The sequence below is a fragment of the Lampris incognitus genome, chromosome 18, assembly GCF_029633865.1.
Source record: "Lampris incognitus isolate fLamInc1 chromosome 18, fLamInc1.hap2, whole genome shotgun sequence".
NCBI lineage: Eukaryota > Metazoa > Chordata > Actinopteri > Lampriformes > Lampridae > Lampris > Lampris incognitus.
The window spans coordinates 24,234,295-24,259,728 of NC_079228.1; the positions used below are offsets into that span (position 1 = coordinate 24,234,295).

At 44.2% G+C, this 25,434-nt stretch overlaps 1 protein-coding gene across 1 annotated transcript in view; it reads right to left on the reverse strand.

Annotated features, from left to right (window-relative positions):
* The window catches only part of angpt1 (angiopoietin 1), a 68,492-nt gene extending 43,691 nt beyond the window's left edge, over positions 1-24,801 (reverse strand). Inside the window, exon 1 of the mRNA XM_056297936.1 lies at positions 23,753-24,801. Within this exon, the coding sequence (XP_056153911.1) occupies positions 23,753-24,229 (477 nt within the window). The 5' untranslated portion in view covers positions 24,230-24,801. The remainder of the gene's footprint in view (positions 1-23,752) is intronic.
* Between the last annotated feature and the right edge of the window lie 633 nt (positions 24,802-25,434).

A 25,434-nucleotide genomic window follows, 5' to 3' on the forward strand; every position in this document is an offset into this window, starting at 1 on the left:
AGATCCAACTATGGACGGATTCGATGAAGCAGCAGTAATTGGCAACGCTGTCTTGGGGAGGGGGGCGGAGTCGGCTTGTGTTCGTCACATGAATGCGTCTCTGTGTGTGGGGGGAAAAAGCAGTGGTTCAGCCTGGATTCGCCTTGTCACGGAAGTGACGAAACGTCTCCTTCGAGACTGCCGGCTGGAGAGATGCTGGTGGCGAATGCATACAGTACGAGGGTGGGTGTTTGAACTAGAATAGGGAGCGATTGGCCACTAAATTAGGAGAAATCAGAAATAAATATTTATACGTAAGGGGACAGAGGAAGAAAGGGTTTTTTTGTTTTGTTTTGTTTTGTTTTGGGTTTTTTTTTTGTGGCTTTTTTCCCCCTTTTTCTCCCCAGTTGTATCTGGCCAATTACCCCACTCTTCCGAGCCCTCCCGTCGCCGCCCCACTCCCTCTGCCAATCCGGGGAGGGCTGCAGACTACCACATGCCTCCTCCGATACATGTGGAGTCGCCAGCTGCTTCTTTTCACCTGACAGTGAGGAGTTTCACCAGGGGGATTTAGTGCCTGGGAGGATCACACTATCCCCCCCCAGTCCCCCCTCCCCTGAACAGGTGCCCTGACCAATCAGCGAAGGTGCTATTGCAGCAACCAGGACACATACCCACATCTGCTTCCCACCCTAAGATACAGCCAATTGTGTCTGTAGGGATGCCCGACCAAGCCGGAGGCAACACAGGGATTCAAACCAGTGATCACCGTGTTGGTAGGCAACGGAATAGACCGCTACGCTACCTGGACGCCCCGTGAGGAAGAGAGTTGAGAGAAACAGTAATGTAAAAGTCCATAATATGTTAACTCATATGTTGATGCATACAGTTAATCTCTATGTTTTGGTCTATTGACTTGAGAGACAAACCAATCACAGCCCAGTTGAGGCATATACACTCACCGGCCACTTTATTAGGCACACCTGTCCAACTGCTCGTTAACGCAAATTTCTAATCAGCCAATCACATGGCAGCAACTCAATGCATTTAGGCATGTAGACATGGTCAAGACGATCTGCTGCAGTTCAAACCGAGCATCAGAATGGGGAAGAAAGGTGATTTAAGTGACTTTGAACGTGGCATGGTTGTTGGTGCCAGATAGGCTGGTCTGAGTATTTCAGAAACTGCTGCTCTACTGGGATTTTCACGCACAACCATCTCTAAGGTTTACAGAGAATGGTCCGAAAAAGAGAAAATATCCAGTGAGCAGCAGTTCTGTGGGCGAAAATGCCTTGTTGATGCCAGAGGTCAGAGGAGAATGGCCAGACTGGTTCGAGCTGACAGAAAGGCAACAGTAACTCAAATAACCACTCATTACAACCGAGGTATGCAGAAGAGCATCTCTGAACGCACAACACGTCGAACCTTGAGGCAGATGGGCTACAGCAGCAGCAGACCACACGGGGTGCCACTCCTGTCAGCTAAGAACAGGAAACTGAGGCTACAATTCGCACAGGCTCACCAAAATTGGACAATAGAAGATTAAAAAAACGTTGCCTGGTCTGATGAGTCTTGATTTCCGCTGCGACATTCGGATGGTAGGGTCAGAATTTGGCGTCAACAACATGAAAGCATGGATCCATCCTGCCTTGTATCAACAGTTCAGGCTGGTGGTGGTGGTGTAATGGTGTGGGGGATATTTTCTTGGCACACTTTGGGCCCCTTAGTACCAATTGAGCATCGTGTCAACGCCACAGCCTACCTGAGTATTGTTGCTGACAATGTCCATCCCTTTATGACCACAGTGTTCCCATCTTCTGATGGCTACTTCCAGCAGGATAACGCGCCATGTCATAAAGCTCGAATCATCTCAGACTGGTTTCTTGAACATGACAATGAGTTCACTGTACTCAAATGGCCTCCACAGTCACCAGATCTCAATCCAATAGAGCACCTTTGGGATGTGGTGGACCGGGAGATTCGCATCATGGATGTGCAGCCGACAAATCTGCAGCAACTGTGTGATGCTATCATGTCAATATGGACCAAACTCTCTGAGGAATGTTTCCAGTACCTTGTTGAATCTATGCCACGAAGGATTAAGGCAGTTCTGAAGGCAAAAGGGGGTCCAACCCGGTACTAGCAAGGTGTACCTAATAAAGTGGCCAGTGAGTGTATGTATGCCACTGTCACATGGCGTTATCTGTGATAAAAAAAACACCATGCCGTCAGACGGTGCGTTGTCCTCACCCAGTCATATATCTTGTCTCTTACAATCTTGGGGTCCAAAAATGTTGGAATTAAACACACGATTTGCAGATGTTGCAAATTCCAACAACACAGTAAAGGAGATGCACATGTTATGCGAGATTTGTTAAAACTGAAAAATACCAATCTGCGTTGAAATAAGATACAGTACAAGCTGAGCTGTATTGGTATTCAGGTCATTCTGTGTGACGTGTTCATATTCATGACCCTAAAGGACGGCAGGCTTAATGAGTACCATACACCTTGATCAAGATATCATCTCTGAAAATAGTCCCTTGGAAACACATTTCAAAGTGGTCCCTATCTATATCACTATGTCGGGGATTATTGAAATGACTCTGATTTTCCTTTCCTATATATATATATATATATATATATATATATATATATATATATATATATATACTCTATAGATATGGAACTAGATGTAGGGTGGTTTGCAAGGGAAGAGACAGAGATAAACAGATATTCCATCTCTAAACTAAACGAATGACAACACCAAGGAGAAGCCAGGGCTGGGTTTAACTGTTCATATGTAATAAAACCATTGAGACTGATTTGACTGATATTGTCAGTGCCCTATCATGTTTCAACATTTCATCTAATGTGGATTTTTGCATTGCTATAAGAATGTCAAAATTTGTAAACACATTAGTTTAACAGCCGTAAAGATATATATTATTTTGTATTTTTCACATAATATATCGTTTTGTTCATTGGTTTGTTAAATACATATTTCTTTGGTTGAAAACTGTAACGCATGCTGTCTACCCAAGGGGACATGTGGGAAAAACTCAATGAAAAATGGGTGTTTAAAAAAGTGAAGTTCATTTTTTTTTAAGCCTAAAGAGGAATAAAAACACTAAGGAAAAAAATCCTTTGATGGACTGGCAGCCTGTCCAGGGTGTCTCCCTGCTTGCCGCCTAATGACTGCTGGGATGGGCTCCAGCATCCCCGCGACCCTGAGAGCAGGATAAGCGGTTTGGATAATGGATGGATGGATGGATGGTGGCATATGGACCCATAATACAGTACATACATTTCAATACTCAAAGTCATGCTGGTAGACTTTTTCCACCTACTCTATTTAATGTGGCTCACTAACACGTTATAATCGGCTGTTTTCAAGTAGGCACAGGCCAGACCAGATCCCTTTAAAAACGCCAGTGTCAAAACCGCTGATGTCCTTATTCAGCATCTGCTCCCTGTTCCCTGTTCCCTGGCTCAGGCTGCTCATACTGGAGACAACACCAGCCAAGCTATGCTCACTGGTCTGTGAAGGAAAATATTTTGCCGCTGATCGCAGTAAATTGATCGCTTTCTGTCCAAGGTGCAAGTCTCACCACCAAGGCATCCACGGTCGTTTAGAATGACACGTTGAGGAGAGTGCAACACACGCTCACACACATGCACACTATATACATATATATATGTATATATGTATGTGTATATATATATACATATATATATATGTGTGTGTGTGTGTGTATATATATAAATGCGAAGTAGAGGCCGCTCCATAGCATTGTCAAAGCTGAAAAAAATTGACTCAATCTCCTGTCTTAAACAGTATTTTTGGACTGCTTCCAGTTAAAGTTTCATCCAAGGAAAAGTCCAGAGAAAAGACATAATTATTCTATAGACCTCGTGGTTTTTTTAAAAAAAAATTTTTTTACTGAAAGAGCACATTGAGATAATTACCTGCCAAAGCAAATATCACAACAAAGAGAAAGACAAAAGGAGAGGTTCAATAAAAGAAATACATTTGTTTTGGATGCAATGCCTGTGACCACAGAGTTTTGCTAAAGAGCAAATCTTTGCATCGATATCTCATCTGTGGCTGAAGATATTTAGCTCAGGGAAATCCTAACAATGTTTTTACATATGCATGGAAAACCCACACTCGCAGGGAGGAGATGAATTGCTGTAGCACTTGCCTATGTAAAGAATGGATGAATTTCAACATTTCAATCAACAAGGGTGGACGGAGGATAGAGCAGACAAAGCGTAGATGGAACATTTTATCTTCAACTATAACAACCAGCTATTGGCCACAAGCATACCGCTGCCAAGTGGAATTACTAGCTCTTTAATGTAATATCCTCTCTTGGCATGGATATTAAAGCACTGTAGCATTTCTGTGGGTGTGATTTCAGTTATAGTACAACTTTCCTTAACTGTGAACTTCTTCAGGCAGATATAAATGTCACTTTTCTGCAAAAACCTCCAGTGGTCCGGCCCGAGAAATTGGAAAGAAAACAGGGAGTCTGGAGTCCACATAGCTCAAGCCATGATGGATTACCCTGGCTGATAATGAACCAGAGAATATAGCTGTATTTGGAAAAGGTTTTCAGTCCGTGCCGAAATTTGAAATTCAGCGCTCGGTGAATGGTTTAGGGATTTTTAAAGCATCCCCTTTAGGACTGGGTTCAAAACTGCAATTTAAACCTCAGACTTCAAAGATGCGCTTTGTAATATAGCCTGCTCCTGTTGCTCGCTAACCTAGTGAGACTTAACTTGTGCGCCGTAGGTGGAGCGCCAAGACGCTTCACACCCTTTAAGTCACCTTGGAAGAGAGAGAGTAGTGAAGTGACAGATGGTTGACAGAAACTTAAACCCAGCGCTCGCTCGCCTCGGAGCCCGTCTCCCAGGGAATGTGGCTGACTCATGGCCAGATCTGCTGAGAGTCATAAATGGAAAGTACCAGGGAGAAACAAGATTACACAAACACACCCAATCATGTAAATGCAGTACTTGGGAAACAGTAAAAATGGGTCTGTGCGTGGGTGTCAGGTTATTTGGATGGCTTCGGACTGCCACTTTGCATAGTGAAACAGCTGTGCGCTCCCAGACAGTGGATACCATTAGGATACAGCGCAGCAGTAGTTTCTTGCACCGCCAGTATTGGCATGGAATTAGAAAGGCCTTTTTGTCAGGTGGGAATGGGACTGTGATGGTGAAATCAATATGTGAGCATGATGTGCATGTGTAAAGGTTGTGGCACCCTCCCCTCTCTCTTGAGATGGTGGGATTCGAGGTCCTCATGCCAAGAGCTGATTTTTTTGTGTGACTTTAACCGAATATAGATGTACCCAGCCCAAAACTGGAACAAATGAATTTCAGTAGGTGATGCTGTATCGTACTGTATATCCATTTCTTGCTATAACAAACGTTGCCAGTCGATGATTTGAGTTAACAAAGTGCTAATTTTGTCAGATAAACATTTGGGTCCTCTTGCAGAGAGGAATTTGGCAACCCAGGTCTCAGACCCGTGCGGCTTGGCTTAGTGATAGCGGCTGGAAGCATTGATTTGCCCCAACAAACAGCCCACCGACAGGGGGTCATGCTAAATAAGTGGAGGTCACCCTTAATTATAGAGTCAGATTTAACCTGCCGTCTGTGGCATATCATTAGAAATGGCACTCCCAGTAACAATATACGTAAACGACACGTAACAGGATTTTAGACAAAAACATGTTTGGCTATCTTAAAACCAGTTGTATAGCATAAGTGGTTGGAAATCAGCTAACAACAGAAATTATTTATTTTTTGCTCTCTTTTAACTATGAATCGCAGTATAGTAACACCATGTCCTGCAAAAGCCTTATACGGTTGCTAAAGTGAAAGATAAACAATTCCAAGTTTAAAACCCAAAATGGAATTAAAATGTAATACCATTTCCCATGAAATTGGAAAGCAACGCTGCGTATATATATATTTAAATATAAGCTTCCCTCAGCGTTAACGGCATGGATTTACTATAAGGGACATTCCAGAAGGTGCAATAACACTACGGTCTGCTCCGAGGAGGGCTGAATTTTGCCTCCGGTTTTACATAATCGCCGCTTGCTAAATGAGAGTCACATAAACAGGACTTTTATGTTTCCCTAACTGCAACTTGACAGCAAGCCGTTAAGGTTTAAGGTGCTGTGTTTGGCGCTGATGAGTTTTCGCACAGACTGTCTGTGACTTTGCTAACAGTGTTGCCTTGACATCCCATAAATCCCTGTTCAACCACCCCCAACCATGATCTGTTGAGACTCATCATACCCATAAGTGCCCCAGCCGATGCTGTCGTTGCTGCATGTAGGGACGCCTCCATTTAGATGGTCCGAGTGCTGCGCTGGGGAACGACAATATGCTGCTAATGATAAAACAGTCTGCTCTGCACTGTCTTGGATGTAAATTAATAGACCGTGCAACATAAAAAATGGAGTTGAGCACACCTTTTAAGAGCTGAGGGACTGCTCTTTAACTTGTAAAAGGACAAATGTTTATGTTGAGGAGTGATCCGTTCTGCTCATGCATATTTTCGTGGAAACTCTCACCAGTCACTCCATCAGTGGGGATCCCACATGCACACTTTCTATACGCTATCACGTTGTGGCTGCCAAAGAACGGTAATTCCCGAAGATGATACTCCCCATTATCATTGTTACAGATTACTGCAAATGTTTACTACTTTTCTGACATTCCCCATTTAGAGGAACTTCCATCCCAAAAAGGGGGTCTTGATCTCCTCTAAACAGCGGCAGCGGCAGTGGTGGTGAGAGACACTGGGAGAGTTAAAAAATGCTGGGCCTGGACTGTATTAAACACTTAGTGCTAAAGCTCTGTCAGAGCTCTGCTTATCTGCTTTGTCTGTGTGTGTATGTGGAGGGGGTCTAGGTTCTGGGATGCTTCTCCCTTTGCTCTGGCCTGAAACCATTTCAGACCACTGTAATGGACAACAGCAGAGGGCCTATTACAGCCCCCATCGGCACCTCTCTGTACAATAACCAAGCCACCTTGGGACTAATGCCAGCAAATACAATTACGCCTCCTTATCACCAACTGACAGTGGGAATTTGATATGCCTCTGTGAAACGCGGTGCGGTAATTCACTCCAGCAGGACCTCAAGGGGAGTAACCCTGATTCTTTGTTGTCACTTTCCGTACGTGTGTACTGTAAGCATAGGCAACTTCCGTCCTTCTGTCAAAACTGTATTTTTCAGCGATTGGCTTGTTTGTTTTTTAAAATCCACCCTGAAGCAGTTTTTAGACAGATGTTGTCAACATTGGGTGAGTAAAAACTCAGTCTGAGTTCACAGTTGACCTCCATGACCTTTGACCTGGTGGCCAACATCCAGGTGTTTACTCAATTGCTGCCACATTTCTTTGGGACTAACAAACAATATCACTGGCGAGACAGAAAAAGAGGGATAGATAGATAGAGAGATACTGAGATACCTCTTCAATATTTGGAGCAGAAATGTAGGTGAGTTCGAATGTATATTCAAATTTCTGAAGCGTCTCAAATTTCACGGCCAAATATCAGCCTATGCTGTGACCAGTAATTTGTTATGTAACATGTTTTTCCATTTGTATCGAGAGGTAGGCAGAGACAGTTATCAGTCAGATGAATTTAGTGTTAAAATCCGTTCAAATTTTATTTATTCATCTAAAATATCAATTTTCCTCCACTCGTTTGCAAAATGTGTTGGTATGTAAATTTGAACTTAATTTTAATATTTAGATTTAAAGTGCAAGTCCCAGGAGAGACAGAAAATTATGAAGGGACATCAGACAACCCTATCTCGGTTTGTGGTGTCTCTGTAAGGAGAATGACAGCGTAGACCTGACTCTGAAATTGGGGAAGGGATGGATAGCTAGGTTGAAGCGGGGGTCCTCTTTGAGGTGGGTGGTCCAGAAGGGAGCCCTGCCTGCCTCATGGCTGATACAGCAGCTGAATGCTGGTGATTCCCGGCCTTCACTCAACCATAGTGGGTGATTGACATCCTCACAAACAACCGCTCTCTACTGCCAGGATCCCCCATCCTCTCCTCCCCCTCTCCGATACTGTATTGATTTAAATCCATCTCCAAAGACATATAGCGAGCCCTGTGTACCCAAATTGAAACAAAACCAAACATCTCTGCATATAAATCACTGGGGAAATTGTGGTACTCGGTGCAAAGTGCCTAGAATCACTTGGCAGAGCCAGCGGCACGCCACTCTCAATCCATCAGTGGTTTTCTATCACAACATTTTGATGGCAGTGAAGAGAACGAAACAAAAGGGAGAACGTTACAGTGAACATTTAGCGCTTGAGCTCCCAATGGTCTTTTTTTTTTTGGTATGGAAAAGCAAGCAAGGGTCGCCACCTCAAGGTTCAATCAAGCGATATAAATGCTTCAAGCCAGACTGATTTTCCACATTCATTTTATCAAATATACTGTAAGTACTGGCCTCCTAAATCATTATCAAATACAAACACAGGAAAAAAATTCAAATAAGCTAAGAATGTTGAGAACAATGTGAATGTGGTTTGTCGTTTTTTTTTTCGTGAATATTTATCCTGGCAATTTAGAGTCCTATGGGATCGCCTCTTGTAAATTGGAAAATGGCAGTAGGCATAATGAGGCTTGGTTTGCATAAAGTATGAATTCACATTTTTTGTTTATATTTATTTGCCATTGACTTGTTTTTGAAAAGTGTGATTTGGACGATATGAGTATCGGCGTTATTCAAATCTGTGCCTCGTAAGGTTATAGGTCAAGTTCTCAAACATTTTGTTCTCAAACACATGAAAACCATGAGAACAGAACAGACAGAGACTATGACTGGATGTACCACTGCCAAAATATTTGAGTTTTTCTGTTTGGAAAATCATCCTCATATAGTATCTCACATTTGTTAGCTCGACAGAAAACCCCTCTTCACAATCTAACTTCATGTTTGTGACCTACCTTTAGTTTTCGCTTTCATCTGCACTAATGCACCATCACTGGCTAAACTATCGCACTATGTATAACTGGCAAAGACTTTGTAAATCAAGTACCCTGACAGTGTTATGGCTACAAGACATCTTCCCCACAGTTAAGTAAAGGACTTTATTTACTGCAGGGCAAGATGAATTGGACAGCGTCTTCTGCGAATCTGTAATACGTAAGATGAAAGCTAATTTCTCACAAAAGTGAAATGCTGTTCACAAAAGCAACAGGATGGTTAATTTTTGACATCCTGCTCTAACAAACATGAACTTGCCCTTGACGTAAAAAAAAAAGGATGGACAAAACGTCTTGCCTTGAGCTTCAATACTTTGGGCCTTCTGAAGAGCTGCAAGTTGAGCTGAGCACATCCAACAGAAATGTTTGCTTTTCTTTCTTTTCTTTTTTTTTTGATTTGGGTACAGCGATGTGGACATTCGCTTGTTGTTGCAATCAAGATTCTGGAAAAGGCTATCCCGGGTTGGTCTACACAAGGACTGTTTGGCTCTCCCCTATGACAAGGATATGGCGGGGTACCAGCTTTTCGTCTCTAGAAAAGGAGGAAGTGAATGAGGGAATTGTTGCAACATATCGTTAAATAAATGCATTTCAATGTAATCATGCTTTACTGTGTTGCGTTGTATTGCCGACCAGATAAATCCAACTGACATGGCCGATCACAAGTTGCTATGCCGCCTCTCCTTCTTTCCTCCAATATAGATTCCTGCGTTGAGAGGATGCACATTCGCCAAGCACTAGTCATGACTTTCTATTCATGTAAAGTGAAAATAAATACTGGGCAGTACAGATTGTGTATGCATGTTTATTTTCATGTGTCCTCCAGTTACAAGGGGACCCTCTAATGTTGAAGAGGTCCCTAAAATTACCTCAATTAATTATGCGTATCTGGACATATGGGAGAGGAAGTACTTGCATTCACCCAAGACATGGGAATGCAGAATGAAAACTAAACAACCAAACAAAGTCAAACCCGGTCATTTTGCCCAGGCCTCTAAGAACCACTGTACATAGAAGGGCAGACTGACAGAGAATTTGTACAGGCTGTATATCCTCCATATGCCTCTTAGTACATGTTTTCATGAGAAGCAGTATTCACGAAAGTTTACATGTTGAACATATTCCTGGGCTATACAGAAATACCACAAAACCTCCAGTAGCACAGAGGTGGTGCTTTTGTCTAAATATTTGCACTGGTATTTGTGTGTTCCCTCTAAATATTTTGGTTGTTGTTCCTCTGATGAATTACAGATAGATGGGTAGGTAAAGCCTGTAGTGTGCATCAACAGGGGCCTTATCCGAAAGACTGGAATGCGTACTGCTCCTTGTTAAACTTCTCACCAGGCGAGGTTTCGAGGAAACACAATCCCTAATGACATAAGCACTACGTCCAATGTTCCACTGTGTGTGCCAGCGGCACTATCTATCATGAGAGATGCCACTTCTGATCAAATTGGATGAGCGTCTAATGACAGCAGTTGTTTCCTTCAACCATGTTTATCTTTCATCCCCACATCCCATTAAGCAAAGACCTCTACATTTATAAAGCAGCTCTGTCGTCATCCTGGGTTACAGTCCCCAAAAGGCAATCTCCACAGCAAACTTCTGCAACCCCAGGCCGTCCTCTGTTATCTTTTGGCCTTCTCCCTCTCCCTCTCCCTCTCTCTCTCTCTCTCTCTCTCTCTCTCTCTCTCTCTCTCTCTCTCTCTCTCTCTCTCTCTCTCTCTCTCTCTCTCTCTCTCTCTCTCCACTGTCACACCCTTTGCTATGAATGCATCATCAGAGAAAGTGAGCAGCTGTTTTTTCCGGTCCAAATGATGCTAGAATATCTTCCATCATTGCCGGTACTGGTGACTGACATGCATAAGGGATCATGTATCAGCAAGGGTCTTTTGGAGGCTTGACAAGGTGCATCAGAGAGACCAGAGCTGCAAGCAGTAGTAAGTATGTACTGGAGTAGTACAGCACAGAAGGGGTAGTAGTTGGTGGTGGAGGAAAGAAAGTAAAGAAGGAGACTAAAGTTTAGCTGAGATAAACTCAAAACATCTGTAGGGAAACTGAATTATTGAATTGAATGAATTGAATTGGACTGATCTACTTGAATGTATGTACACATGTGACTAAGTGCACATGTAAGTGTGTATGTATGTACATATCTTCCCGGCTCTGTCTACCTGCTCGAGTGCGCATACACTGTACCTGTGTTTGTGTGAACACGCACATTTGTTTGTGTGTGTATGTCTGTTGTGTACCATGTGTGTCCGTGTATGCATGTGTTTCCCGTCAGTAACGCTGAGCTGAAGTCCAGTCTAAACAGAGCAGGCCGGCAGGAAGGCGAGGTGCAGTAGTCTGACTGGTTTCCACATGGAATTGCTTCAGTGTGGCTTCCAGTTAAACACTGCCGTCGGACGAGAGCAAAGTCGATGTTGCGATCGAGGGCACCGTGCATCTCCTTTGGGGCCTGTGTTGTGTATATCTGACATGCTGTCCTCGCTGGAAACACGTGTTGCTGTCCGCCCTTCACTCGATGATAGATGGCAGCATTGATAACACTCCCAGTTAGTAGTTTTCTCTACTGTATATCTTGCTGTTACACGGGACTTTTTGGAAAAGGTGCAGTACAAATAACATTAGGAGATGTGTGTGAAATAAATTGTACAAACAAATATTGTGTAACAGTGTTACTCATAATGACCAAGTAATATTATTTTAGCGAATCTACAGTATGCCTTTGGGGTTCTTTTTTTCTTCTCCCCAATTGTACTTGACCAATACCCCACTCTCCCGAGCCGTCCTGGTTGCTGCTCCACCCCCTCTGCTGATCCGGGGAGGACTGCAGACTACCATGTCTCCTCCAACACATGTGGAGTCGCCAGCCGCTTCTTTTCACCTTACAGTGAGGAGTTTCGCCAGGGGGTCGTAGCATGTGGGAGGATCAGTGCAGTGACCAGGACACATACCCCCATCTGGCTTCCCACCCGCAGACACAGCCAACTGTGTCTGTAGGGACGCACGACCAAGCCGGAGGTAACACAGGGTTTCAAACTGGCGATCCCCGTGTTGGTAGGCAACGGAATAGACCGCTACACTACCCAGATGCCCTCGCCTTTGGGGTCCTTGAACTTTTTAGCCAAGGTTCATTGGAAAGTACTGACAGTACTGTTAGGTGAGGACCTACCAGAAATATGTGTGATTGGTTTTGTCTCTCAAGCCATAGTCGAATGCTGCTCTAGTCTTTGAACTCATTAGAAGGACACAGATGTGGCAGATTGGCATCAAAGCAGCGCTAATTTTTTTCTCAGCCATCAACAACACAACTAGGGCGCCTGGGTGGTGTGGCAGTCTATTCTGTTGCCTACCAACACGGGGATCGCCAGATCGAATCCCCATGTTACCTCTGGCTTGGTCAGGCATCCCTACAGACGCAATTGGCCGTGTTTGCGGGCGGGAAGCCGGATGTGGGTATGTGCCCTGATCGCCACACTAGCGCCTCCTCTGGTCGGTCAGGGCGCCTGGAATAGCGTGATCCCCCCCACACACTAGTACATCCCCCTGGCGAAACTCCTCACTATCAGGTGAAAAGAAGTGGCTGGCTACTCCACATGTATCGGAGGAGGCATGTGGTACTCTGCAGCCCTCCCCGGATCGGCAGAAGGGGTGGAGCATCGACCGGGATGGTTCGCAAGAGTGGGGTAATTGGCTGGATATAACTGGGGAGAAAAACGGAGGACCCCCCCCCCCAAAAAAAAATAAAAAAATAAAATAAACACAACTGCGTATACTGTAATAGTCGTACCCCAAAACTGACAGAAGTAGCGAAAAAGAAAATTACAACAATTGAGAAAGAGAGAGGGAGCAGGAGAAATATGGAGAATAAGAGTGTGTACAAAGCCATGTTACACAGCATGCTTTGTGTATGGTCATTAGTCTCTCATCTGTCTGGGCCTCAGTTTATTTTTGTTTTTGACAGACTCAAGTGCACATGAAGTGTGTGTACATAGTGATGAGTTGAGAAAAGATCAAATTATTCATACATTGCAACTAAAGCCTGGCACAATAGACCCCACTCTGCCCATTATCTCTATCACACATATGAAACTCAAAAGCAGCATTTTTGTAGAGTGGGGTCTACTGTGCCAGTAGACCACACTCTACAAAATACCCACATACCTTACAATATCACCCATGCTCATGAGAACATATTGACACTGTTTTCATGTGGGAAAAATAAAATCAAAAACACACCCTATAACCCCCTCTCTCCCCAGTTTTAGGTCCCCCCCCCTTTTACTCCCCAATTGTATCCGGCCCAATTACCCCACTCTTCCAAGCCATTCTGGTCGGGAGGGCTGCAGACTACCACATGCCTCCTCCGATACATGTGGAGTCGCCAGCCGCTTCTTTTCACCTGACTGAGGAGTTTTGCCAAAGGGATGTAGCACATGGGAGGATCAAGCTATTCCTCCCAGTTTCCCCTCCCCCTGAACAGGTGCCCCGACCGACCAGAGGAGGCGCTAGTGCAGCGACCAGGACACAAACTCACATCCGGCTTCCCACCCGCAGACACAGCCAATTGTGTCTGTAGGGACGCCCGACCAAGCTGGCAGTAACACGGGGACTTGATTTAGGTCCAATTTTAAAGTGGGACCACCTTCACCACTGGCTATGCATTTCACTTTAATTTGCTTTGGATAAAAACTGCATGTTAAATTACATATGGAATTGAGTCCGAGGTGGTGTAGCAGTCTAAGCATCGGCTTTGTGTCGATGCAGTTGCCCACTGGGGACTGGGGTTCACGCCTCGGTCTTGTCAGATCCGACTATGGCCGGACTCGATGAAGCAGCAATCATTGGCGACGCTGTCTTCGGGAGGGGGGCGGAGTCGGCTTGTGTTCGTGACGTGAATGCGTCTCTGTGTGTGTCGGAAAAAACAGTGGTTCGGCCTGGAGTCGCCTTGTCACGAAAGTGGGGAGGCGGTCTCCTTCGAGACTGCCGGCCGCAGAGATGCAGTTGGCGAATGCATGCAGTACGAGGGTGGGTTTTTGAATTAAAATAGGGATCGATTGGCCACTAAATTGGGAGAAATTAGAAATAAATTAAAAAAAAAATTACATATGGAATGACCCATAGTTTAATACGGTGTGAAAAGTAACATTCAAAGATTATTGGTTTGCCTTATGTCATACAAAATTAAATACACGTTTCAGTGAAAAAACCCCAGAAATCTTGCCTCGTTGTATTTTAGAATATTTCTGCGGTCAACAAAATGTCAAGAACCTAAAATGGATAGAGTGATATAATGGCATGTTACATTAATATTCTCAAGACGTACACATCATCATTCAGTTTTTTCAAGGAACGCGAGGAGTTCGGTCTACTTTAGCATGTTATTGTTTTATTGAAACATTACGAAGGTAAAGAAAAGGACACACAGAGGATACAGATCCGGGGCTAGTGAGGCCATACATATGGGGGCCTTAACCGCTCGACTATCCACATACATCATAACTCCTAATGGACAGTCACCGGAAGAGTGCTGCTTGACAGTCATTGAGAAAACATGCAGCTCGCATTATGCTTAAGGTTCACCTCATGACCGTGTGGGTCTGGAGAATTGGATCCCATTGGACCTTTGCGGTACATCATTCAACCTGAGGGTCCTCTCATCCAAACACAGACAAACAGAGTCATGTAATGGACTTGTCTACGTCAAACACACTCATGCATGTAGAGATGTGCAGAAATAAATGTGCAAACATATGCCTTCTGACACAAATAGGCCTGTAAATATGTGCTTGTGCGCACGTTCAAGCACACACACACACACAACCCTTCAGAGGATTAACCGTCTTCCTCTCTGTATCATTGCAAACTTGTCCATTTACACAAACATTATCGGCCATTTATCATTTATTTGCAGACTCTAACCAAAAAATCACATACATCCATCCATTCACCAGATTTGTGAAGGGCATTCTGTCAGATGACATGGCAGCCTCTTTTAGATTGGTCTGAGGGCTATTGTGTTACACTCTTTCTGTACCTTTTATAGTAAGAGCTGAAGGCAAAAACAACCAGTCGTGATTGCATAAATTACGTTCTACCGAATAACATGTTAAAACCATCATAGTGAGGATAACTCAGTTTCATCCATGTGAAACTGAGGTGGTATTATGGCAACTAAAGACATCAGTATCCATGCTTGTTGCATGTAAAAAAAAAACAATAACTCCCCATGTTCGCTCTGCAGTGTAACTCTAAAGAAAAATGATTTGGTAAATTTTGCAGTAATAATGCAGTAAAGATGCAGTGTTGCGAGCATAGATGCTGCATCTGGGTACAGCTGTCCATAAAGATGAGCACCTCTTCACGTACGGATAACTTTCATGTTCGTATTGGCCTGGACAGTCTTCTACAGAGTATGCTTTATGAATGCAAGTGTGCAGATATTTTGCCTTTGTATACCTTGAACGCCTTCCACAAGTTTGGCTGGCTGAGCTGTAGGAACTCTTCAGAGACTAGCAGTTGGTGAATTTATCCATCAAAATAATAGAAATAACATATATTAGTGAACTTTGGATTCATCATCCTTCCCTTTGGTTGTTGTGTTAAATAAAAAGGTGTTCTTGGCCAACTTAAACACTTGTCCCCCATGCAGCTCCACAGTAAGAGTAACCGAGGCTAAGAAGCATGCGGTGGTACGCTGTGTGGTAAGGGACAGTGGTTTTTCATGCGGATCGACTTTTGACTTATATTTAAAGTGGGGTGGGTTGGTGATATTTTATGACAAGGGGGGAGGGTTTATTAAGAGATGGCAGGGGATCAGCTACTCGATCGTATCTACGTCTCGACTATTCATGTGTAGTTGGCCGTGCCAGCTCCAGTCCTGGTATTGTGTGGAATGTGAGAAGCCTGGCTTAGGTCCCAGACAAGGCAAACACAGACCTGGACAGGGTTAAGATGTCCTCCAGAGCAATGTGTATGTGCCTGAGTGTGTGTGAGAGAGAGAATGTGTGTGCCTGAGTGTGTGTGTGTGTGTGTGTGTAAGAGAGAGAGAGAGAGTGAGAGTGTGTGGAGGGAGAAAGAGACTAGCCTGAATAAGGTGTCACACCAATTACGGCACTAAAACCACAAAACCTAGACTCCAAGCACGTCTCACCCAAGAGCACAAACCTCCCACCGAACAGTAAAGGGTTGTTATCCTGCCCGTCTTTCTGCGCTGCTCCACACTGTCTACCATGAAATGTGTGTGTCTAAAACAATAAGTTAATATTTTACAAGATATGGGCTCCAAAAAAATAGATTAACAAAAAACAACAACCTTATTTAACCTACCGCCTATCCTTTCTCAGTTCTCACCCACATCGACAGATTAAAATAAGTGAGGTAATTCCTGGATGTGACACGTAGGCTCAGAGCACTTATGGCTCAGTTCCCAACAGCGGCACAAGGACAAAACAAGCGATGGAGCTATTAGTCATTTTAAGAGCCAGCCCACGGTGTGAGGGAGTGAAGCTGTTCATCTGTCACCGATATATCTCACACTCTTTTCCTATCTCTCACTTTCTCTCACTTTGCTTTCCTTTGGTTCCTCCCATCTGGTTTCCCATAAGACTGACCGATGTCATTCATGTCCCATAATTAATCCCTCATTATTTGTTGAACAGAGCATCTTTCATCTGTCCAATTGTCATGCTTTCCATTTTTGTTTTTGTTTTTTGTTCTAGATATGGTAACGCTCAGTAAGATTAACAAGACAAACCGCAGATAAAGAGAAACAGTGGCATCCTTTGGAGCTTCTGGAAAACTTTCCAGTGTTGACAAACCAAGACATCTGCTTACAATACAACATCTGCCCGAATCACTTTGTGTGGAGGGAATGGCACCAAGACGGTTTGCAGGGAGGCCTCGGGATTTTCCCTCCGCATGACCGTGTCAGGGTTTAACTGAGATTAACATGTGTCAGTCGGAGGGGGAATTACAATCAACTTTGTGCGGAGTTGGGCATCCGGGTGGCGTGGCGGTCTCATCCGTTGCCTACCAACACGGGGATCGCTGGTTTGAACCCCTGTGTTACCTCCGGCTTGGTCGGGCAACCGTACAGACACAGTTGGCCGTGTCTGTGGGTGGGAAGCTGGGTGTGGGTATGTGTCCTGGTCGCTGCACTAGCGCCTCCTCTGGTCGGTCGGGGCGCCTGTTCAGGGGGGAGGGGGGACTGGGGGAAATAGCGTGATCCTCCCACACGCTACATGCCCCTGGTGAAACTCCTCACTGTCAGGTGAAAAGAAGCGGCTGGCGACTCCACATGTATTGGAGGAGGCATGTGGTAGTCTGCAGTCCTCCCCAGATCAGCAAAGGGTGTGGAGCAGCGACCAGGATGGTTCGGAAGAGGGGGGTAATTGGCTGGATACAACTGGGGAGAAAAGGGGGGGGGGACTTTGTGCAGATTCACTGACACAACTGAATTGCAGGGAGGATTTACTGAGGACAAATGAGACAGAGATGAAGGCCATAAGTGTAAACAGCTTTACACTGTTCACACACACACACACACACACACACACACACATATATATATACATATACATATATATAAATACACACACACACACATATATATATATATTTTTATATATCATGCATGCTCTGTAGTGATCCTGTGTAGCCTAACCTGATTCGAATCCAGCTCCGATTAATTTTCTTTTCTCCCTAAAAATGAGGGTTTCGATGTCCCTGGCCATCATCAAACATTTACTTGCCATGCTCAAATTTAACCATTTAACATAGCTGATACCACCGACTTAAGATCATCATCTGTTCTAATCCTCAGGAGACCTTATAAAGCAAATGAGGGATCAGAGAACGAAGAAAATATCGCTTTCGCCAAACATAATTTCAAACTCGAATGATTTGTTGCAAGAGACTGCGATACCCCCACGTTACCTGTCCACTAAATTTACTATCAGACTGACTATACTGAGTAATGTTTCACAGTTCCTGAGCTTTTACTATCTTATATTTGGGTCATAATCACCCGGCCATAGCACAGAGAGGCAGTGGCTGAGCTATAGCCTTGAACTCTGTGCCTTTGGCAGTGCTGCAAGCTGTAACTTAGGTACACCGTGCTAATGACTTCCACTCGCCTGCCCAAATAAGATTATTTTTTCATGTTTGCTCTTTTATAAAAAAGCACCAGTCTTGCTTCAGCCATTAGGCCCACACAAGATCATTTGAAAATATCAGCCGCAATATGGAAAAGATATAGGCTACACCTACAGTAAGTGAAGTGACATGTTGCAGAGCACACACATTTATAACATCACTGGCAACAAAATGAAGAAAAATTAGAGCCATTATGGGGATGAATATGCTCCAGGCACATGAAAACAAAATTCTATCATGATTTACTTGTAAATTATTCTGCAGTTACAATGATGGGTGACAAGCTGCAATAAGTAAAAATGGTTTTTGCTGAATATACGTTTAGATAAAAAAAATGCTTCATACTCCAAGCCAAACACAAAAATGAGTTTAAGTTATGTGCAATTAAACACATTCAATGCAAGCTGTGCATATCCCAGAAGGGGGATTCCCTGAAGGGATTAGAGGAAAGCAAACCACAAATATGCATCACCCCCTCTGCACATAGGAAAAGGGAGACTGAAGTGCACAAGTAAAATTACTAAGAAATTTACTTTGTCATTTGTCTGTTTTATTCCAATAGTGTAAATTTGTGAGGACCTTTTTGCCCAAAAGGGGAAAAAAAATCAAGCATGTTTGGGTTGGTGAAATGTGACTACACTGAAATAAGGCTTCGGCGGGTAGAAAAAAATGTTAGTCTGAAATAAAGTGAGTTGCCATATTGAGAGTGACAAAACTGTTAAATGCCCCTTTTCCTGAAAATCAAGAACATTAACAAAGTTGGGCTCCATTTTCACATCCATGTGGAAACACTGCTGCGTCGTTGTAATGTTTTTCCCTATTCCCCCGGCATGCCGAGCCAAAAGCTCTGTTTCCTTTTCACTTCCAGTGGCAGTGCATGTGAGGCAGAGCTGGCTTTTCTGGAAGTCGTTGCTGCAGCAACCCACAGCAATTTCCATACTTCCTTGTGCAAGTTTAGGGGTCAGGAAGGAAGAGCATTTTGTTATTCCTCCGAGTGTCTCCTAGCCTCTCTGCATCATCTGAGATTGTTGGTTTTGGCCCGCATTATCAGTGAAAATAAACTCTTGATAGAGGAAGTCACCCCTAAAATAGATGGGTCTCTTCTTGGCTCTCTAGGCATGCTGTGTGGCCCTGTGATAGCATTAAGTACAACGATATATTCACCCCTTTACCATATGAACTCCCAGTATAGACAGGAAACAAGTTGCTGTGCCTACAGTATGTTGGGTTTATCCTTTAAACCCTTTGTTTTTATTCTGATCAGGACAGCCATGTTCTGTCAGAGGCAGAACGATGGGAATTTCACAGGGATAAGACAGCGCAGATAGCTTCTCCTCCTCCCCTTGTCCAACAGCTTAGTTTGGCACGGGACCTCCTTTCCACTGAGTGCATGGTTGAAACCGTTGTCTACTGTTTCTACCAAAATATCTTGTTAACATACACTCCTGCGACTATATGCCATGTGGTCGCTGTCCTTGAAATATCTTCAGAGTTGATCGTGAGATGTACGTGTGGCAAAAAATTAAAGTCTGGACTAACGCAACTACCCTATGACTAAATGATATTCCTAGAATATTATCTTAATTCTTCATATCAACCATGTAAAGGTCACCATATCTCCAGAAAAATAATTGTTGTATTTTCTCGCATTTTGAGTTGGTATGTTAGAAGGAGCTTGTATCCTGAGACACCAGAGGCTCAGAGATCACATCCAAGCCCTCCTCTGATTGGCTAGCTGGCTGAAGAGGTGATCCAAACAGAGGCCACCTTTAACAAGGTAGAGATGTTATCAGGGTCCATGTACTCTTCCCTTCATAGGAGGAGGGAAATATCTCAAACTGCCAATGCTAGTGTTAAGGTCTCTCTCTGTCTCTCTCTCTCTCGCTCTCTCTACCCCCCACAGAAGAGTGAGAACAGAGGCATGGGGGGTGGTATCTGGCATGGTATCCTTTGTGTCTCTTTCATCAAGGCTCGGCTGGAGCAACATTTGGGCCAGTTTTCCTTTAGACAAGCAGCCCGGGCTTGCATGATTAAGATAGATAGACTGGCCGGGACACTTAATCTTCTGTCCAATGAAAAATGTTAACTGCATCCTGATGTCCCAGAGCGACCCCCTCCCTCCCGCCACCCCTCCTAAACCCCTGTTTCTGTGTAATTAGGTTGAATTATCACTGTGTGTTTAAGGGTCCCGTCTGAAATGCCTCTGCCAATTCCTTTACTATGCTGATGTCTATCCACTTGTTGCTGAATTTTCTACGTAGGAGTTCAACACTTTTTCCTACGGCTCATCATAGATGCGATGGGTGTTTTAAAAAAAAAACCTGAATGTTATTCTGACCATTACACATTTTGAAATGTAAATCTGTTAGATCCTTAAGTTTTTTTTCTATTTGCTTTAAAGTGAAAAATGGATGCGGTCCTGAGGAGAATGCTGCAGTGTCAGGAAAGAGTCATGATGGTGTTAGTGGCGATGGCAGACGCTTTCACATGCTCCCATTTTTACATCTGAGCAGAAGTTATTCTAGGGGTCTCATTAGTCAAACCTTCAGTCTGCCATTGCTGCCGTTGTGTTTTTATAGTATCACTTGTACTATCACAGACCGATGAGGTTCACTGAACAAAGATAAAGCCGGCGTTATTTCACCCCCCTGGCCTTTCTTGACACACGGCAGCCTCACGGCAACACGCGGACGGATTTAAACTGCTGAATCAAACCGAATTTGGCGCCCCGTTTTATCACGGAGGCATCTAGCACCTCCTCTGGGGCTTTGTCTTACTTATCTCAAATGTATAAAAAGGTGACGTCCTGACAACTGCCTGCACCCTACAGTTTAAACCCTGTCTTGAACTTTGACACCCTCTCTATTTATACCCCTCGCTTAAATGCGAGATACACTCAGTTATATACAGTCCATTGATAAGATGATAGTGCCGTGACACCCCCCCCCCCTCATAAAGAAAAATCCGTCCCATATATGTCATTAGGACTTCCAACAGGTTTTAGTCCAGTATGAAAGACCTTAAATTTACAGTAGGGAAGGAGATCCCTACGCCATTACTGCCCTAATTACAAACCTAACCATCAACAGCTTGCTGTAATGTATGGTGAGCAATGCCTTGTTAATTGATGACAAATGACTATTTCCCGCGAACCTGAGGAGTGAGAAGTTTATGTTCTGAAGGCAAATGAAAAGCAGGCACACCGTGGCCTAGCAGCATTGCCCCGAACAGCTTTAGGAAGGCACGCTGATTACTAATGAGGAGCTCAGCGTGCTAACAGGTATTAATGGCGTTCAGGTCAATTAAGACCACAATTCCTTAGTAATCCATCAAATCAGGGCATTATGTGTGCATTTGTTTGCAGCATCTCACCCACTTTTCTTTCTTCTTGTTTTTTTTTGCAGACAAAAATAAACTGTTATGTTTGAGCAATTAATCATACTAGATTGGACTGCCTAATCTCGTTTAAGAGGGACAATATTGTGGAAAGTGCGGAGCAGGAGAGGGGCGGCCTATGTCGAAGTTTGAGGTTTGTTTGTTTGATTCGTGTATTTGTTTCGGAGCGATAATCTCGGCTGTCTTCGGAGACACGGAGTCTCAAAGCTTAGAAAAGCAAGCCTGCTTGCCAGGCCGTGTCGCCGGCGACCTCAACAACTCTCAAGTCATTAACGTCTCGGCGGAGACATATTTATGATGTAGCAAACACCCTTTTTTTTGTGGCTTCTCAGACAAACCCTAACTTTGTCATTTATTGACAAACAGAAACTGTCAGTGTACAGATTGTTTTAATCTCCCATAATTCCACATCAGATCAGTAAAATGGAGAAACGTTATTCTTTATAATGGCTATTTTTAGTTGGGGGCAGTCAGCAAGACTTCTAAGATGGGTTTTTGTCTGCACACTTCGAGATAGATCTCCTCTGTATGGGTTTTCTCTGTTGTGGTCACAAGTTCTTGACACGCATAAATAAAGGCCACATTCTCTCTCTCTCGCTCTTGCTCTCTTTCTTGCTCTCTTTCTCTCTCTTGCTCTCTCTCTCGCTCTCTCTCGCTTTGTCGTTCTCTCTCTCGGTCTCTGTCTCTCCTCTCTCGCTCTCTTTCTTGCTCTCTTTCTTGCTCTCTTTCTCTCTCTTGCTCTCTCTCGCTCTCTCTCACTTTGTCGTTCTCTCTCTCGGTCTCTGTCTCTCCTCTCTCGCTCTCCCCTTCTCTCTCTCTGTGTCTGTCGCTCTGTCTCTGTCTCGGGGGGGGGGGGGTTATCTCTGACTTCCTGCCATTAAAGAGACAGCTCACTGGAGAACTGGGGGTGAGTGACACATAACTACCACGGCTCTATGACCGATGCTCTGTGCAACCCAATTGGACATCTGTGGAATTTACTCTGGACTTGTATGAACGCTCTGAGAAAAAAAAAAAAAGAAAAGAAAAGGGAAGTTTACTCGGGAAGAATAGAGAGAAAGAGAGGAAAAAATTAGATGCATTTGTTGGCTGCAGACAGAGCTGCGGTGTACAAAACGCCTAGAGACGGAAAAACTTGGACAGCTGAGTAACTATTGGAACAAAAAGTTCAGCGCAGTTCATAAGTACACGGTTACATAAGAGCATAGCACGGTTAATATAAATTGTATATGAATGCGGTGGTAAGTCGGACATCTCGACGATAAAAAGCACATTACTTTGCTTTGATGCACAATATACAATGACATCACTAATGTGTGTCAGAGCTCCAGAACCGTCGGCTGTCACCAAATTTTATGTTCATACTTTTGGGCCGTTGCCTCTGAACGTTTCGTTTTAATGTTGTCAGGGAAATGTCTGTTAATTGTAAAACAGCGTCCTTGTAAAATCCATGACATGGCAATTTGAAACTGGTTCGCAAGACTTGCAGTGGAAAAAAACTCATTTCCAAAACCCATAAACTTCTGACAAACCATGTGACTTTGAAATCACTGCCAAGGCATGCAACGTAGTGAAAGTCTGAGCGCCGCCATCCAAGAACAAAAACAAGTTATCAAGTAAAGCCACAAACAAATGCAACAGTCAGCTGAGACCACACACCAACAAAAAGACAAATGAAGATTTTCAAACACGACATCTTCAAAGGATGCATTAGTCACACCGCAGCAACCCTTGTCGCAATTCAGACATGGTTTAATGCATGACATTAGGATGCATAACCAGCGACTGCATGGCACAGTAATATCAAACCACAAACTAATTGATCAGTCGTCTCTGATTAAAAAAAAATAGGATGTCTCAGAAAACTGGATGGCTTTGCATGTTTTTGTCTGCATGTCAATTTAATTTCAGAGTTTTGGAGATTTTTTTTCTTTCCTTTTTTACAAATCTGTCATTCAAATCACTGCAGTGGGAATCAACAGGAGCGTTGCATTTGAAATTGCAACCGCTATCTGTGTGGCACCGGCCCGGGCCTTTTTTTAAAAAAATTTTTTTTTAATCTCTTACAGCCACAGGACCGATGTGTAACACAACCTTTAAAATTGCCGCCTACACTTCAACACGGAATTTGAAATTACGACCGCCACCTGCAAGGCCCGTATTTTAAGGCCTCTCCTTACCTTGTGCAACCACTGGGTGTAGTTCTCCATAATGTGCTCCAGGTGCTGGATCTTCTGGTTGGAAAAGTCCTGCTCTGGTAGCGGCGCGTCTCTCTGGAGAGCATTGGTGTTGTACCGGGCACCGCCAATGGCTTTCGCTTCCTTGCAAGATCCTCCTCCATTCCCCTCTCCCTCAGGTAGGATGAACGTGTAGGTGCACTGACCATGCTGGATCTTATGGTAGCGTCTGTTATTGTAATCACTACTGCTTCCACTACTACTACTGCTTCCACTACTACTACTGCTACTACTGCTACTACTACTACTACTACTACTATCACCACTACTGCTCCCTGCGCTGCCACCTGTGCTGCCCTGTCCTGAGCTGCTGGTTCCGCTTTCCGTTCCTCTCCTCTGTTCCCCTCCTCCGCAGCTCACAATGACCAGGAGGGTTGCCAGCGAGAGAAATTGGCAGGCAGACTTGTACCACAACATCATAGTAGAGAAGGTTGCAAGATGTAAGAGTCTTTATCCTTGCTGCTGGTCTCCTCTCGTCTGAATCAGGTTGTGTTCATGCAAGTGGTCTCTTGGCTTGAGACAGTATCAGAATGTGGTGAGGAACATCGCTGATGTAGAACATGGGTCATCCATCCTTGCACTGGACCTCCAGTATGGAAAAGTACTGCGGAGCATTGCCACTGTGTCTTTTGTAATTCGCACCCTCTTTTTCTCACTCTCCTAGACAAACACAAGCACTTACACACACGTGTTTTGGTCCCGGATGTTCCCTGCGTCCGTCCAGAACTCCTTTAACTCTCCATGCTGGCCGGAAAAGTTGTATACATGTGTCTCTGGCAGGACAGCTTGGTTGTGGATTTTAATGGTCCTCCAAGGATATATCAACACAGACTGTTTTGGTATTTACATGTCAGTCTGCACTTTTAATTTCAGTGCCAGTGCGCTGGGATAGTGTTGTCAGACCTCCCCTGGTCTCTCTGCCTGCCCTTCCTCCCCTGCTCTGTGACTGAGCGATTGAAGAGAGTGAGAGAGACACTCAGTGGAGAACAGCACTAAGCTTCCAGCACGCTCTGTGCCTGCCCCTCGCAGAGCCTGCAGAGGAATGTGTGTGTGAGTGTGTGTGTGTGTGTGCGCGCGTGTGTGTGTGTGTAAGCCAGGCAGAAAGGGACCCCGGCGCAGAGGATGTGCTCAGACTGTGAGGATCGTTTTACAGGCTCGCTGACCCCAGGCTCAGGCGGTAGCCCTTCCCTTTTGTACACATATATATGTGTGTGTGTGTGTCTGTGCAGGCACATAAACAGAGGTGAACGTGTGTGTGTGGTTGTATCTGTTCCTGCAAACACACAACCGAAGTGGAACCGTCATGCCCCTTATTAAATATCGAACGGGGCTACGTTACAAATAAGCATGACAGAGAAATAACTAGCGTGTCTGATAATCTAGATTTAGATTTGGCACTTTTTCCTCTTTCCTTTTCCGCACAGAACACGACTCGGCAGCCAAGAGCTGGACCTTTGTATGAGCCCATCTCCCCCATAACTATTAGACAGCAAATCCTGATCCATTTTAGAGGATGATGAAAGCACTCCAATCCGTTGCCCCAAATATTTACATACTATTTCTGACTGACTGGAATCAATTCTTACAGTTCCCGGTATTTAGACCACAGACAGAGTCAGCATGAA